At 40.9% G+C, this 16,289-nt stretch overlaps 1 protein-coding gene across 4 annotated transcripts in view; it reads left to right on the top strand.

Moving 5' to 3' along the window:
- mark4b (MAP/microtubule affinity-regulating kinase 4b) overlaps positions 1 to 14,643 on the top strand; it is a 30,234-nt gene extending 15,591 nt beyond the window's left edge. The window contains exons 4-18 of one of the 4 annotated variants that reach the window (XM_019892772.1): positions 1,374 to 1,422; positions 1,501 to 1,566; positions 3,405 to 3,475; positions 3,721 to 3,777; positions 3,902 to 4,138; positions 4,204 to 4,323; positions 4,715 to 4,814; positions 4,887 to 4,996; positions 5,623 to 5,806; positions 5,879 to 6,099; positions 7,228 to 7,319; positions 9,238 to 9,525; positions 11,177 to 11,259; positions 12,566 to 12,602; positions 14,030 to 14,643. In XM_019892772.1, coding sequence (XP_019748331.1) covers positions 1,374 to 1,422; positions 1,501 to 1,566; positions 3,405 to 3,475; positions 3,721 to 3,777; positions 3,902 to 4,138; positions 4,204 to 4,323; positions 4,715 to 4,814; positions 4,887 to 4,996; positions 5,623 to 5,806; positions 5,879 to 6,099; positions 7,228 to 7,319; positions 9,238 to 9,525; positions 11,177 to 11,259; positions 12,566 to 12,602; positions 14,030 to 14,363 — 2,049 coding nt within the window. In that variant the 3' untranslated portion in view covers positions 14,364 to 14,643. Of the gene's footprint in view, positions 1 to 1,373; positions 1,423 to 1,500; positions 1,567 to 3,404; positions 3,476 to 3,720; positions 3,778 to 3,901; positions 4,139 to 4,203; positions 4,324 to 4,714; positions 4,815 to 4,886; positions 4,997 to 5,622; positions 5,807 to 5,878; positions 6,100 to 7,227; positions 7,320 to 9,237; positions 9,526 to 11,176; positions 11,260 to 12,557; positions 12,603 to 14,029 lie in introns of all 4 variants that reach the window. The other 3 variants (XM_019892775.1, XM_019892774.1, XM_019892776.1) reach the window with 3 other exon arrangements.
- Positions 14,644 to 16,289: the final 1,646 nt, after the last annotated feature.

The following is a 16,289-nucleotide window of genomic DNA, read 5'->3' as shown; positions in this document are numbered from 1 at the left end:
AGTAACATTAAAGAATGAGAATTATTAGATAATCAAATTCATCTATTTTTATGTAATTTGATAAATATTTGAACTTCTTTGTGACCTTATCTAGAAATGCTGTGTCTCATTACTTCGTTTAAAAAAAAAAAAAACATTTAAACACCCCAAAAATGTAACTCTTGCACAAAAGTTTGTCCATCCGTGCGCTATTGTCTACTTTCAGGCGTAAAACATTGTCACACCCGACACTCACATGTCACGCCTGTTGTGTCGAAAGCAGTCATCTTGCAAAGTATTGCTGTGTGAAAGTGCACACAGGGTTTGGTTTTAAAAAACAAAGCGAAGGCGGGACGTCTGCATGAAACTGGCTGAAGAAATGAGACTTTGGCAGCAGCTGTGCATTTTACTGTGATTACTGACAATAGAAGATGCTTGTTCTGAGTCACTGGTGTGTGGTCACCGTGTAAATTTAAATCAAGTACACCTGGACTTGCTTAGCTGCTGCATGACTAAAGCAAATTAATATAGATGGGAAATATACATAGTGCTTCACTTTTTAAACATTTTGTTACAAGAACCAATAAGTTGATATTTTCCCCTCGAAAATCTAGAAACAACACACGATGATCATGTTGTAAAACAAGTTTTTCTTTTGTCAAGATTTTTTTCCTGATTACAGTAAGAATAAATGGAGAAAGTATTCAAATGTCACAGCCTTCTTGTGAGATTTTGTAATTTCATTTTTCCCCCTTAAAGTTCAACATAAAAACATCTCTATCCCATAATTACAATATGAAATCTGTTAAAACTAAAATCACGCCTACAAAAGTATTTCGGTGAATGAATACCAGTCTGGAATAAGGCTATTATGTAATGTGAAAAAAATACGGAAAAATTGAAACCGTTTGAGTACTTTCTGCAGGCACTGTATTCACGTTGCATTTCCATCATCATCGTACACTCCACATATGGTTTCCAGTAACATTCCCCTCTTGAATGGCTTACTGCACTGTTAATTACCAATCCTACTGAAGTTGTGATGTATGCAGTACATCGTCATCATCAGGCAGTTCTTAATATTTAAGTATTTATGGGCAAAATGCATCAGCCTTGTCATATTTGTTTATTAAGCTTGAATCAAGTCGTTTCCTTATCAGCACGCCCTGAAAATGACATTCTGGAAAATGTTTTATTATTGAATACCCAGAAGGGTGGGTGGGGCAGTGTGGTGGGATGAGACAGTAGTGTTGAGCATCATAATCGGGGGGTGCAACACATCCAAGGCGGAGGCCGACTGTTAGGCTGTACTGCAGTCACGCGCCCCTGTGGGTCACCAAAGCTGTATGTGTGAGAATGAGCCACATTGATGATATATTCTCTCCTTTTTCTAGCTTTTTCGTGAGGTACGCATCATGAAAACCCTCAACCATCCCAACATCGGTGAGTCACACTTAAGTGTGTCTATTGATCTTTTGGTCCGTTTCATTTATTGTGACCTTTTGCATTTGTGTGCTACAGTCCAGCTTTTTGAGGTCATAGAGACGGAGAAGACTCTATATTTGATCATGGAATACGCCAGTGGAGGTCGGTGACGCCAACGCACACATACTAATTTATATAACATAATTAATTTTTTTTTTTTTCGGAAAATGGCTATATGTTTTTACTGTCTGGAGAGGAGCAACACAGCACACCACACACATAAGCCTGTATGTCGTAGTACTTAGACTGAACTGTGAGAGGCAACTGGGTGCCACAGGGCATCCAGAATGAAGAAAGAGTAGTACAGGTAGTAGAAGAAGAAGAAGAAATACAAGAAGCTACTGGCTAAATGTGATCTTGTCTGGCAAGCTGTTTTTTTCATTTAGGTGAAGAACTTTAAGGGACATGTACAAACACTCAGCACAGCTCAAATGCTCCTCTAATTGTGTGTGCCAACAATGTCACCTTCAGTGAGCTTCTCTTTTGGATTGAGCAGGAAGTCCGCTTTGGCCCAACTTGGTTTTGAACACACCCATAAAGGTTTTCAGTCGTAAATATTGTAAACGGTTAACATTTACGATTGCCGGCCGGACCGTTTTTCGAGGAGCTGGCACGGAATGGAGTAAAACTCTCTCTTAATTAACGTAGCACACTGAGCACAGCATAATCTATCTTTGTGCACCCCACACATCATAATCGATCTCAATACACTCCATGCCACAGGATAATTGTTCAGGATACTTTTTAGAAACTCACTTTTAAAATACTCAAATTCAGACCAATTGTTGGTATATGTGCTTCCAGATCTGTCACACTTGAATCATTTTTATTATGCATGAGCACACAATGCAGCGAAAACTAGCGCCTTCCTAATTTGAAAGCTTCTGTTTACCTTTCTTCTTTCATCTCTGTGCTGGTGTCTCTCCTGCCTGCCGACAATATCTAACAAGGAGCGAGCACACAAAATGGGAGACAAACGCACACTATCCAACGTCAAATGAACTGACAGAGCAGCCAGTCTCAATCTACTCACACAATAAAGTAGTCCATATCACAAACTGGAGATGACTTGTGACTCCATTTAAAAAAAAAAAAAAAAAAAGAATTAATGTACTGTGTGTCAAAGTAGCTGACTCACCTTCAGTTGTTTGGCCAACACGTTAGACCAGATTGTGGTTGTTCTTTTTCCGCCAGATGGATGAATATTTACATATTACATAAACTCCAGCTGTTGGATTTATTGGAGCTTACAAAGATGAAGTGTGCTTTAGTGTATTCCTGAAGAAAGGACACAAAAGGAGACAGACAAATGAGGCTTTTTTTTTCCAACCACAAATTGTTGTTTTTTTTTTTTTTTTTGTTTTTTTTGCTTGCTTGTTTGTTTTTTTTTACAAGGCATCAAGCTACTTGTTAGCCTCGAGTCTCAAAAAAGTGACAAGCCATCAAAAAGACCACCCATCAATTTGCTGAGTTGGAGTCTATCCAAGCTTACTTTGGAGGCAATCTTTCATTGTTTGAAGGGGGATGCAGTTAACAGTTAGCTGACAATTCATTATTTGTTATTTATGACCCCACAGTCCCCACTTTACTGCAGCGATTCTATCAGTTTCTCGAATAAAACAAGCTGTCATTCCAAAAAAAAAAAAAAAAAAAAAAAATTTCAAAGGCCTAGAAGCATAGCTTCTGTTGACGTTTCGTTCACGCATCCTGAGAAAGTTAACACTGCCATTTCAAAGCAAGTGGATGAAAATCTCAGTCTCTGAGGTGGATTTGTAAAAAAAAAAAATAATAATAAATTGTCAGAGACCCCACTTCTCCACCCTTGTTTTTGTTTGTAGTGTCCCAGAGCAGAGTTGCTTTGATTCTGCAGTGTTACTTTATTATTGTTGTTTAAAACTGCAATCAATGTCATTGACATTCAAGCTTGTCATCACTCGCAGGGGAGGTGTTTGACTACCTCGTGGCTCACGGCCGCATGAAGGAGAAAGAGGCCCGCGGCAAGTTCCGACAGGTCGGTTCCAACTTCTCCCTACTTGTATTTCTGATGAATAAGAAAAAAAAATGACGCATTTGCTGCACCATACACAGTAAAAAGCATGAGAGCCAGCAAAGATCGGCTGTAGTTTAGCTGTGTGACAGAATGACACTACAGACTATTTCACTGGGTTACACTGCAGAATAAAATAAACAGTGGCAGTGAAATAATCTATTCAATTGTCCACTGTATATGAAGCATGTTTTCTTGTCTTTACACAGATTGTATCAGCTGTGCACTATTGCCATCAGAAGAACATTGTTCACAGAGACTTGAAGGTGAGTGCACACCAAAGTATAATAATAATAATTTACAGACACAATTTGTGCGGAAAAAGTTTTTGGATTTAGTCATATAAATATGTGCCACTATGACATCATCTTTTGTGCTCCACCATCTAAGGCAGAGAATCTGCTGCTGGACGCCAACTCCAACATCAAAATCGCTGACTTTGGCTTCAGCAACGAGTTCATGGCTGGCAGCAAGCTGGACACCTTCTGTGGCTCACCACCCTATGCCGCACCCGAACTTTTCCAAGGCAAGAAGTACGATGGCCCTGAGGTCGACATCTGGAGCCTGGGTGTCATCCTCTACACGCTGGTCAGCGGCTCGCTGCCCTTTGATGGCCAAAACCTGAAGGTGGGTATCATAATTGTATCATTGTCTCTGTGGCCGAAACTCATCTGGATTTGTGTTTCGTTTAGGAGCTGCGTGAGCGTGTCCTGAGAGGGAAATACCGTGTGCCCTTCTACATGTCCACAGACTGCGAGGGAATCCTGCGCCGCTTCTTGGTCCTAAACCCAACCAAGCGCTGTTCACTGGAGGTGAGTGGCAACATCTGTAGTAGGAATGAGCCATTCGTTCAAGTTTATTTCAGTGTGATTTATTATTTCTCTAAATGTTTTATTTTAGTGCAGTCTGTTGTGCAAAGCACATCCCTGCTGATATTCTCTGCTCACACTAACGCCATGCTCTGCGAACAGAGAGGTGCATTCAGTGTTGCTAGTTGAATGAATTGATTGCAGTCCTTTATTTGGTGACTTTTCCGACCCCCTTCGTAACTATTTTTGTAAAATGGGTTCAGCGACTACTTCTTGCCAAAAAAAAAAGGAATGGTACAATTCACTTCAATGACAATGTTGTTAGGCCATATAGCGCAGCCCTATCTTGCAGTCATGATAAGATATAATAATTTTGCTGACATGAATTTACCAGCAAATCATGAAAGACAAGTGGTTGAATGTGAGCTACGATGGAGAGGAGCTAAAACCTCACAAAGAGCCCGAGGAGGACTTCAACGACAACGTCCGCATCGGTGAGTAAATACCATGAGAGCGATTAAAGCACTGATTTGAAGCTTGCATGACTTTGACACTTGGTGTTGCAGATGTGATGGTGGGGATGGGTTTCACGAGGGAGGAGATCCGAGATTCTCTGGTCGGTCACAAGTACAACGAGGTGACGGCCACGTACTTGCTGCTGGCACGCAAGAACGAGGCAAGTATGACATGTATGGGATTGTGGTTGTTTCTGTATGATACACTCCAATTCGATATGATTCGCTGAAATTTCATTGTGTTCCAACTCATTAACATGCAATGCACTCCAATTATGATACTATTTACTCCAAGTACTATACGGCATTCACTGCAATTACGACATGATTCATGCCAACGACATGATTCACGTCAGTTGCCGTGAGTTGTAATATTATACAATCTGATTCACTCAATTTATGAGGATGCAATTAAAAATGCAATTACGATGTAGTATGATATGATTCACACCAACTACAATACGTTGTAGTTCACTTCAATGACAATGTTGTTAGATATGATTTGATTTGCTGCAATTACTGTACAAATCTCTCCGATGCGATTCACTCCATATTATTCCCACCAATTGCATTCCAGTATGATACATAATAATCCCAATCTCTCTTTTTACAATACAATTTACTTCAATTCTGATCTGTTATAATGCAATTTCAATTTGATAGGATTCTTGCCTTTTATTTTAATAAACTCCAAACTTGGCTCTGTTTCTTCTGTGACGTGCTCTGTTCACACTCCCAGCACAACACTGTCACAAAATGTCATTGCAGTCACTCTCTGTTGTCTCAGGCCGAAAGCACCGTGTCCCGCTCAGGCAGCAGTCTGAGCCTGGCTCGCGTCAGGCCCGGCACCATCGTCAACGGTACCAGCAAACACTCTACTTCCTCCGCTGCGGCTGCGTCCTCCTCCTCAGCCTACAAGCCACAACGCAGCGTCTCCACCTATCAGCGCCAGAGACGGCACTCTGACTTCTGTATGACTTCTTGACATCACATCCCCGAAGCTTCAAACCGGCCCTAATCTGCTTGCATCTTTTGTCTCGCAGGTGGTCCGGCAGCTCCTGGGTCAGCGCACCCCAAGCGCAGCCCGAGTGGGGTGGGAGAAGTTTCTGGACTTAAGGAGGAAAGGCTCTCAGTCCGCAAGTCCAACAACAACACCGTGGGTTCTCGGAGCATCCCGACGCCCTCTAGCCCGATGGTCAGCTCTGCTCATAATCCCAACAAAGCCGAGATTCCCGACAGACGGAAGGAGGCCAACTCCGCCATGGTAACATTCAAAAATGTATATCTTTCACTGAGTTACATTGAGTCCATGCATCCATGTGTTGAGATTAGTATCCGGCAGATTAACTTTAGGTAAAATGCTATGTTCAAGAATCCTCCCATTCTTGAAATGTGTGGGCTCATGTAATGGGTATATTCAGTTGTTGGTTGCTGATGCTTTTCAAGGTGGAAATGTCATCAAAATTTGTGACTTTTTCAAGATGGAGGAGTAGCACCTTGAGCCAACTCTGTAGCCAGCCGGCTGTTATGTTCGTCGAGTCATCTCAGCTTTTTTTTTAGAACACGTTTTAGCAGTGAGTTGTTACTTCAAAGAACAAAGACAGTCAAACGATTTTGCCAAGACAATTTCAGTTGAGCATCTAAAAAAAAACATGCAAATTTTTGTGCACACAGACCTTCTGGCACTGCAAATGGCTCATTAAATCAGATATAGATGTCTTGATTCCTTTGCCGACACTTGGATAACTGGAACAATTGAAAAAAAATCAAGCAGCAGCCACATTAACCTGAAATGAACTCTTTAATGTATTTAAATGCGCGTGAGTCCTCTTTTGGATTTGAGTCACATGACTTTCCTCGAGTCAGACTTGAGTTGCCAATTTTAGGACTTACTTGGCTAACAGTTACGAGAGACTCAACTTACTTAACACTTGCTAGCATCAAATTGGGTGAAGTTCGACATCTACTTGGCCATAACCAGCTGGAACGCAGCTCATTCGTTATCTTACAAAATGTTTTTGTGAAGTAATTGTACATATAATTTATTAATGTGTAAATAAATACTGTCAGTGCTGATAGGAAAGTTAAACTGCGATGTATTTTAAAATTGCGGTATGCTGTACCTTGAAACCAGCAAACGCCTCATACCTCGTGTAAATATATATTTTTTTTGTGTTATGATCAATGTGAAATGTATGTTATGACTGCCAAGGTCGCAAAGTTATATCACTTGACTTTCAATTTACTTCAAATTGATTTGTCCTGACACTTCAAACTTGAAGGTTAAGACTCATTTATAACTTGCTCATGCAATATGTGACTGAAGCCCACCTCTGTTGAATTGGACATATTTTGTTGTTGACGTCTTTCCCCACCTCCTCATCCCCCGCAGAGTAATGTCGCTGCTAGTGGCATGACGCGAAGGAATACATACGTCTGCAGCACAGACAGACACTCATTGTTGCAAAATGGCAAAGAAAACAGGTGAGAAGCATTTCCAACTGTAAATACATGAGGTCTCCTCTTCTTTTTGATTACTCGAATAGCCAATAAATATGATTAAAATGACTTTGGGCAGAGATTTCACTAGAAATTTGTCTTGCATGTTTGGCGGGGTAAAGGTTTGGAGCTAAACAAATTGATCTGTGTGTTTATGGAGTCAGCATGAGATGTCTTGTTGTGACAGATGGTGTTGGTGCTTCTGAGTGTGTCAGACACAGTCGCCTCTTGCCGTTCGCTATGTCTGTCTTTCACTCACGTTGGCTCATCCCTAACTTAGCCTTCACGACAACATTGTACCCCATCGTCTTCACTTTGCTGCGGTGAAGTTGGTCTCCTTGCTGTAGCCAGAGCCCGCATCTTTTCAACTAAATACAGGACATTTATCAGTGATACTAGCTGTTACTCTAGCAGGAGCTCATGTGTGGGAGGAACATTACACAACATTAACTTAAGAGTGAACCAATAGCATAATAAGATTAAATGAAACTAAATCAAGTAGGATTATTGGTACTTGTCCTTTGAAGACTCCTGATAGTCACACAACGGAGAGCAAAGAGCAAGAAATCAAATGAATAAATCTTTGTGATTAAGTATCAGGACTAAGTTCGATTTCCAGCAGCACGCTAGATGTGTGGTTAGCACATCTGCCTCGCCGTTCGGAATTTCAAAGTTCTTTGTGGACTTTGGACGTTCTCCCTGTGTTGGCATGGGGATTTCCTCCTACTTTCCCAAAACATGCTTATTATTATTTACATTGAAGACTCTAAATTGTGAGTGCGATGCTTACAATCTTGATTTACTCTAGAAAAGCAAAGACTAATTATTATTTTTAGTGAATCAAGAGTTATTAAGTCAAAGACAGCGCATAATAAAGTAGGAGGAAGCATTGTGGTGACAAAGTTGCAATTGGCCCAGTGCCCACATCAACACCACCCTCCATGCCTACATTTGCCTCCGAGGCTTTGTCAATGTTAATGCCATGCCACGCTGCTTTGATGGGGTAAACACGTGCAGGTCCACACACGCACACACTCTTTGGTGAATTCTTTTAACACTTGAGAAGAGAAGCACCTGTGCGAATAGACAGAAAATATCTGGTTTTAGATTTGGTGAAGCAACACATGGCTCGTCATCCAAGATTACTTTACTCTTCTATATAAAGTGGCACCTTGACCAACGAGTTTGATTCGTTCCGTGACCACTCTTCTTAACTCATATACTCGTCTCTCAAATCAGCTCATCGAACTGATGTGAATTTGTTCCCGCCACCTCAAAAAACACTACCCATTATTTTCATGTTTTGTTTATTTCATAAGTGAGAAATAGTACTAGGCAGTATAACACTGTACAGTTTCAAGCCTACAATAGTTACAAAATTAAATTGAATTTAAATAACGAAAACAGTTTTTGCAACGTGCTTTAATTCAGTGGACGTTGATTGTGTTGCTCCTTCTGGCCATTGGATGGACATTTCATCATATTCAGAAACATAATGCACATAAATTTGACGATGAAGAACAAAGATGACCAATGAAACTAAGATGCACCAGGACAAATAGTTGTTGGCAGAGCAAAAAGAATTCATGGCTTTGCGTATTGTTAAATGCTTTGTTTTCCTGTGTTGCTCCCGCTTGTGTTCCAATGTTTAGAAGATGTTTATATTTACTGCAACATCAATGCTGCTTTAGTTAGCTTATGTGTGATTTGTGTGGTGTGCGTTACTGTGTGTGCGTGCATTTCTGCTATGTAGAGCGAAATGAAAAGCAGCCTGAGGGTAATATTGAAGGATTAGGTGCGCACATGCATTAGTGCTCCATGAGAAGACGAATGCCCTCCTGGAACTCCATTCGGGTAAAAAAAAAACAAAAACGTTTTTCCTCCCCTTGTTCTTCCACCCCAGTTCGATTTCCCATCGGCTGCCCCCCGCTTCTCCCTCCACCCACAGCATCACCGGCGCATCAGCCATGTCGTCCTCCTCCACCTCCACGCCCTCCTCGCGTCTCTCCCGGGGCTCCACGGCCAGGAGCACCTTCCACGGCGGGCAAATCCGAGACCGCCGGCCGCCCTTACATGTGACACCAGCCTCGCCCACCTTGTCGCATGACACTGGCGGCACCCTGTCCGGTGCCAGGACCCCACGCACCACCAGCAACCTGCTCAGCAAGCTCACCTCCAAGTTGACCCGCAGGTAAGCGGAGAAGCCGCGGGAGAAAATCATGGCGGGAAGAGGACACATCTGCTGACTCTGGACTAGCGTTGTGGCTAAATGTTTAGCAGGCTAAAAACGGACATTTTTAAGTGCACTGGATGATGATGTGCTGTGGACTCATTTCAATGACTTCTATTAGTACATAACGATCTCATCTACTAACAAAGTCAGCTTTTATTCTTTTTCAATGAAGCTTTGACAAGTTGTCCGCCTCAGGTTTACATCTTTAGCCTCGTTTCCACCAGGCAGAACAATTCGGTTCAATATGGTCCAGATAAATCCTGATCAGGTTTTAGTGTCCAGCGCAGGGGTGTGGAAGCAGGATGGCAATAGCTACATAAACGGTCTAAAAAAAAAAAAAAAAACATCATAGTGTACCACCCTTTTTTTCCAGCAGGCAGTACAGTTTAGTTTTGGTACAGTAGTCTGAGACATGGCGATAACTTCATAATCCATGTAAAAAAAAATGTGACTTCGTATCCACCTGGTAGTGCAGGTTAATTTGATACGGTTCCGGTAAATGGCGAGCAGGTCTGTTTTCACTGCGGGGATGGAGATAGCTGAGTCCGCGCTGTCGAGAGTGTACCATCGTAGCGCTGCTTTTCCACGCTACAGTTAACAACTCAGAACATCTCTATTGGCCTTCGATGCTTCTTCATTGGCAAAAGCAAACACGATGGTAATGGCAATGCTTAAAGTGTGCACATTTTGACACTACTTGACAAGAACTGACAAAAGTATGCGCTAGCTTTAGCTAACCTTGAGGACCTTGATCTTTTTTTGTATCATTTTTGCTGGATTCTGACGTATGATTTACTGAGTTTCGTTTATGCCACAGTTGTTTGGTAGAATTTTGTCAAGCTGTTGCCGTGAACACTTGAAAGACTGCAAATCCAAGTGTTTAGCAAGTTAACAATTCTATTTTAACTAAGCAAATAAAAAATTGAAATAATTTATGGTTCATTTGCCTTTACTTTCGCATAAGGCTGACTTTTAACAATTCTGTGTAATGAATTTGATATTTTTTATTGTCATACAAAAGTTCTAAAGATACCAAAGTTAGCTTTAGCCTGTTGCTGTGCCTTCGCTTTCCCTCGTCCACACTTGGCTGCTGCGCTCCCAGTCTCCATATCGTATCGACGAAAAGTAACGATTCTGTCAAACTTTTAACCTTCTGAAAAAAGCGTGTCCGGCTGAACAGAACGTTGTGGCTTTGTGGGAACGAGATTTTAATGAAAGGAACCTCTCAGTTCATTCACACTGAGGTATCATATCATTGTATGGCATTACTTCTTGCATTGAAGTGCCTCCCCGCAGTTTTTGTGACACATTACGACATATTTGATGACGTTTGCGCCTTGTGATGGCGTCCGTCTGATGTGGACAACTTTCTTTTCCACGCGTTGCGTTCTGCTTGTTGTTGCTTTTCAGTGTTTGCTTGATTGTCTAACCACGTTTGCTTCCCCTCACCAGTCACCTGCCGATTTGCCATCCTGTCTTCTTCTTCAATCTTCTGCTTTGTTTCCTCTCACCTCCATGTTGTTTTCCTCCTCTCCTCTCCCACTTTCTTTCTTTGCCCTGACACTCTGCTCTTATTGTCATTCCATACCTCCTCTTCCTCTTCTTCCAGGGTCACTCTTGACCCATCTAAGCGTCAGAGTTCAAACAAATCCGTGTCGGGCTGCAACCTCCCGCAAGCCACAAAAACAGTTAGTAAGTCTTCCTTTCCCATCTTTTCTGGCTGCTGTGTGTCTCGCTACATGTCCATCTGTGTCTACCCGTGTGTTTATCTAGCTGTCCCTATCACTGGTTGGAGTGTACTGTAAGCATGTATTGGCGGTATGTAAGAATTTTGGTCTTTAATATTTAAACTTTGAAATCATAATGTCATCTGACAGCGGCTGTAACCAGCAGCAACCCGAGTGTCTGTCTGCACTGTTTGCGTGCCTGACTTAAAGTCTATGAGTGTGTGTGTGTGCGTCTGTGTGCATCGGTGAAGTGCATGCTTGTGTCATCTGCGATCGGTTGTATGAAGAGAAGAGAGCGTAAGAGGTGGGTGTGGCCCTGGTTTGGGCCGCAGTGCCGCCCCTATGGGTTGAACAAGGTAGAGCAGTTTATTGGGGTTTGGGGCTTTGTACATAGAGTAGGTGTAATGGGCCTCACGGGAAAGAAAAAAAAATAGTCGAAGTTTAGAGTGGAAGAGTGTAATGTTAATGTATATTTGTGTGTGTGTGTTTTTTTAATTGCATAATAAAACCCTTGCTTTAAGGAACTCAAGGCTCAATCTACCTGCAGGGGAAAAAAATACTCCATAGTTAGAAAGTCGCTCTCTAAATTAAGTCATTGATTTGGAAAACTCCTCCACAAAGAAAAAATATATTTTTAAACTTTTCTTTTTTTTTCTTCAATTCTGATCATACTATGCTTGCTCGTTAGGTAGTGCTATACAAATGGAGGTGGCTTTTAAAGTTAAAGTTGTTTCCAAAGAATAGAATTGTGTGTGTGTGTGTGTGTGTGTACGTGTGTGTTGGTGTGGTTTAAGAAGATGGCAGCTTGTGCCCGCGTGATCCTGAGCGAGTGTCTTTGCTGTTTCCCAGCAAGGTTAAACGATGTTAATCTCCTTTGCCCTGCTGTTGGACCAACACTTTACACAGTTTGGGTTTTGTTCTGCTACTGCTATTGTATTCTCTTGCTGTCCTCCCATCATGCACCTGTACTCTTCTCCACATTTATTCAGCCTTACTTTGTCACACAACAGGTCTCTGAGGTGTCAAGATAAAATCAGTCACAACACAGATGCAGCAGAACACATGACTGTTTCGTGTGAAGTCCTCATATTCATTGTGTGTGCTGTTTACATCTGATCACTGTGATGGATGAGTAGCCATGTTATGTGTTTTAATCAGTGTACTCATTGAGGTAGAACTTAAGCAGGAGGTGTGTTTTTTCATGTTATTGTTTTTTTTTTTCCTGGTTGTTTTCTAATAGACATCTTTTGTCTTCCTCTTGAGGGTCACAGACGAACCTGAGAGAATCAGCAGATCTCCGGTCACAAGGTGAGTTGTGAAAGATTTTCAATCTAAATTTTCAGCATTTTTCAATGGGGCAAAAAAAGGGTTTTTTTGGAAAATAAATGTATGAAAAAATAAGCCACAATTTTGGAGAAGAAAATTTATTTGTAAAACAAGAATTTGTAAATTATTGTAATCTTATGGCAGAGGTCTTTTTTGTTGTTGTTCAGATAAATCATATACACAGTAATCAAACTGTGGTGTCCTACTTATGTGAGCAAATCTATATTTAATTATACCATATAAGGATCAAGCATGAGAATTAGCAAACCGTTAATGCACAAATGTGCCTTTTGTTTCTTAAAAGTTGTGTTTTTCCTCTCAGTGTCTCAGGCTAACAACAGCAGCAGGTAACGTTAGCTTAGTTAGCCGTGCTGTGGTTGCTCGTAGTTGACCATCCCGTGAAAAAAAGAGAGAAAAAAAAGCAGAGAACTCTATTTGCACAACATAGGCCTCCTTTTTCACCCTCTTTTGACTTGTGATGTAGAAAGTAGTCATTCGGAAAACTTAGATATTCATTGTGGAAAAAAAAAGATTTAGAGAAAAATGTATTTCCTCAAGTTTTCCTACTTTCTCCCTTTCATAATTTTGTTTCTGTAAATTGTGAATTTCTCCATTGTGAGACAAATAAAGGGTTTCTTATCTTAAATAGAGGAGTCAGCAGATGTGGCATCTACAAACCTGATATGTGTGTTTTTTGTCAGAAAAGCTGCTTAACAATTTATCCATGTCCTTAAAGGTAACAAATGACAGTCAGTGATTAGTATAATCAAGGCTCGAAAAAAGCAGTTTTGTGAAACAATACCTTCATTTCAGGAGCAACTTTCTAATTTTGTAGAGATATTTTTTTTGTTGTTGTTTTTACAGGTTAATCCCACTGATAGAAATATTTCATACTATACTAATATACTTTTAACCTTTTGAGCCAGCCCACCTGATATACGGTGTAGCGTACCGTAATTCTTTTCCGGTTCCGGTTCTTTTATGGTGTGTATGATTTTTCTCTTCAAAGTCCAGACACTTTTTGACTTGTTCAAAGTTGGATGTCCTCTGTTTTAATGCAGTGATTAGATAGACAGATTTTGATTTGGTTCTGTGTTTTAATATGGTGATTTTATATATATACACACACAGAAATAATAATTTAAAATTTACATACAATATGAAATATAACATAATTTTTTTTTTTTAGAATATAAGTCTTATTAACGCAAGTTGTGTCTAGTTCTCAGCAATTAATGACCAAAAGCCCTTGGTTACTATATGAAGGGATGTTGTATTTAAATTGAACTAATGTGTGACAGTAATCTATTTTTCCTCTTGCTTTCTCTCCGTCAAACTCATCATAACTCATCTAACCTCCATTCATCCCCCCTCCCCCTCCCTCTTTCACCACCCCATATTTTATTCAGTCGCCATATATCTGGGCATCAGAAAGCGGCCGAGCCCCGGACCCCCCGAAGCGGCTGGGATGTGAGGGTCCGCAGCCCCCGCGACCCAGCCGAAGTGGTCCTGGCTCTGCGGGAGGCGGCCCAGGGCTGCGGCTGCCAAGTCCATCTGGCGGGCCCCTTCCTGCTGTCCTGCACGCATGGAGCGGCTGGCGCCCGTGTGGCCTTTGAGGCCGAAGTGTGCCAGCTGCCTGGCGGGCCGGCGCAGAGCAGCGGTGTGCGCTTCAAGCGCCTCTGGGGGGCGCCGCTCGCTTTCAGGGACATCGCCACCAAAGTGTCCAAGGAGCTGGAGCTCTGAGGGCTGAGGGGCAGGGGCTAAGTCAGAAAATACTGAAATGGCAGGGAAGAAGTGGGTGCAAACTCCTCGCCATGCCTCCGCCAAAGACCCTCGTTCTGTGTCCCATCTTGAACTGCTGAAAACAAGCGAAAAGAGAACATCACTCAAACACACTTTATTTCATTATGTTTGACTGATCAGCTACCAACGAGTGTTAAGACCACATTCAAAAGAATAACAAAATACTCAGACTAAAGTCAGAACTATCATACAATAAAGTCGGGAGAAAAAAAGAATCTCATGAGAATTGTCGGTTTTTTTTCAAGGGAATCATGTATTTTTCAGAGAAAAAAGGAAATATATATTGAAAAGAAAATTGTCATATTTTCGTGAAAATTATGACAAAATATGACTTATGTAAGATCCCAATTTGAATCTGGTCGTATCATCTATTTGTTTTTCTTTGTTTTATTGCGGTCTTAATACCAGTTCATAATTACCTATGGTTTTATTCCCCAATGAATTTTTCATCATTCCTTCCTGAAGCTGCTATTTACAGTCACATTTTTCAACTTTCGATTCAAAAGAACAGACAGCAAAAAATGTGTTACATGTTACACGCCGAAGTAGCGATGCTGCATTTTGACCTCCAGCCTCTAGAGGGTGACATGCAGGAAACAGTTACAAATTCTGCTTTGTGTAGTAGGTTTTTTTTTTTTTGGTTTGTTTCTTTATTTTTGGAAGATGAGGCAGATTGGATTAGTTGGTTCACGCTCACACACCTTTGGCTCCCAATCATTGTGATGTTAGCATAAAAAAAAACTGACAATAAAAATGACAATGTGTCATTGTCTTCATGCAAGCATCCAATCGGACTTCTCAAATATATTAATGCTCTCAGACTTTTTGCTAACTAGCATCACGTTAGCTTTGGCACGCAAATGCTGATTAACGTTAAAAAGAAAAATTAGATTGAGTTCCTGCCGTTGTCTTAAAGCACTTAACATGTGTGATGTATTTTTGGGTTAACACGAACACACACTTCGCTGATAAGCTTCGTAACATTAACACAGGAATATTTAAAATTCAAAGATACCCAGAATATTGGATTTTTTTTATGATTAAATGATATGTCATCATAATCTTAAATCACCAACCAATGGAGAGACAAAAAGCTTTGTCAGTTTGTGGCTGGTCTTCAGCTGGTGACTGAAGACGGCAAGCTGTGTTGTCTTTTTCTTTTGGGACCTCCAGGACATCACTTTAGTGCATACTGTAGCCGTCACTGTTTTTAATTTATGGAGCGAGCTGCAGTCCTCAAAACATCATGTGTCATAAATAAAGACTTTCAACCTCTGATATTCCCAGATCATCTTTTTTTCTCATGCACTCATGTATCATCTGGAAGAGGAATTAACTCATTACCTAATTAACTTTGGCTAAGCAGCAATCAGGAACGTGTTGCTACCGCCATTAGATTTCTAGTGCTTTGGCGAGTAAATGTGGAATGTATTTGTTAACAGCATAGCACTTAACACCTTGGAGATGACAAAGGTGTGTTCATTGAGTTTTGTCAAATGACTGAATAGCATTTGGGGTGCCGGAGGTGTAATGTTGTGGTAAAAAAGTCCCAATTTTTCTGCAATGTTCTTTTGAAGGTAAGAATACATTTTTTCTTCCTAAAAAACAGGCATGGAAATTTTACTGGCTGCATTTTTTTAAAATACTTTTTCACGCACATTTCTTATTTTTCTTCGATTTAAAATGCTGTATTGTTATGAAGGAAACATTTTTAAGAAAAAAAATTGTGGGGGAGGGGGGGAGTTATTTTTGAGAGACCGCTTACATGTCTTTACTTAGGTGGCGTGTGCTGTTCTTTGGCCATTCCCCATTTCCGGAGTGTAGCTAACAGTCAGTTAGCATAAAAGAACACAAAACACAAAGTAG

Source organism: Hippocampus comes, unplaced genomic scaffold (assembly GCF_001891065.2).
Source record: "Hippocampus comes isolate QL1 unplaced genomic scaffold, H_comes_QL1_v1.1 scaffold72, whole genome shotgun sequence".
NCBI lineage: Eukaryota > Metazoa > Chordata > Actinopteri > Syngnathiformes > Syngnathidae > Hippocampus > Hippocampus comes.
This window is presented reverse-complemented; position numbering and strand designations above follow the sequence as displayed.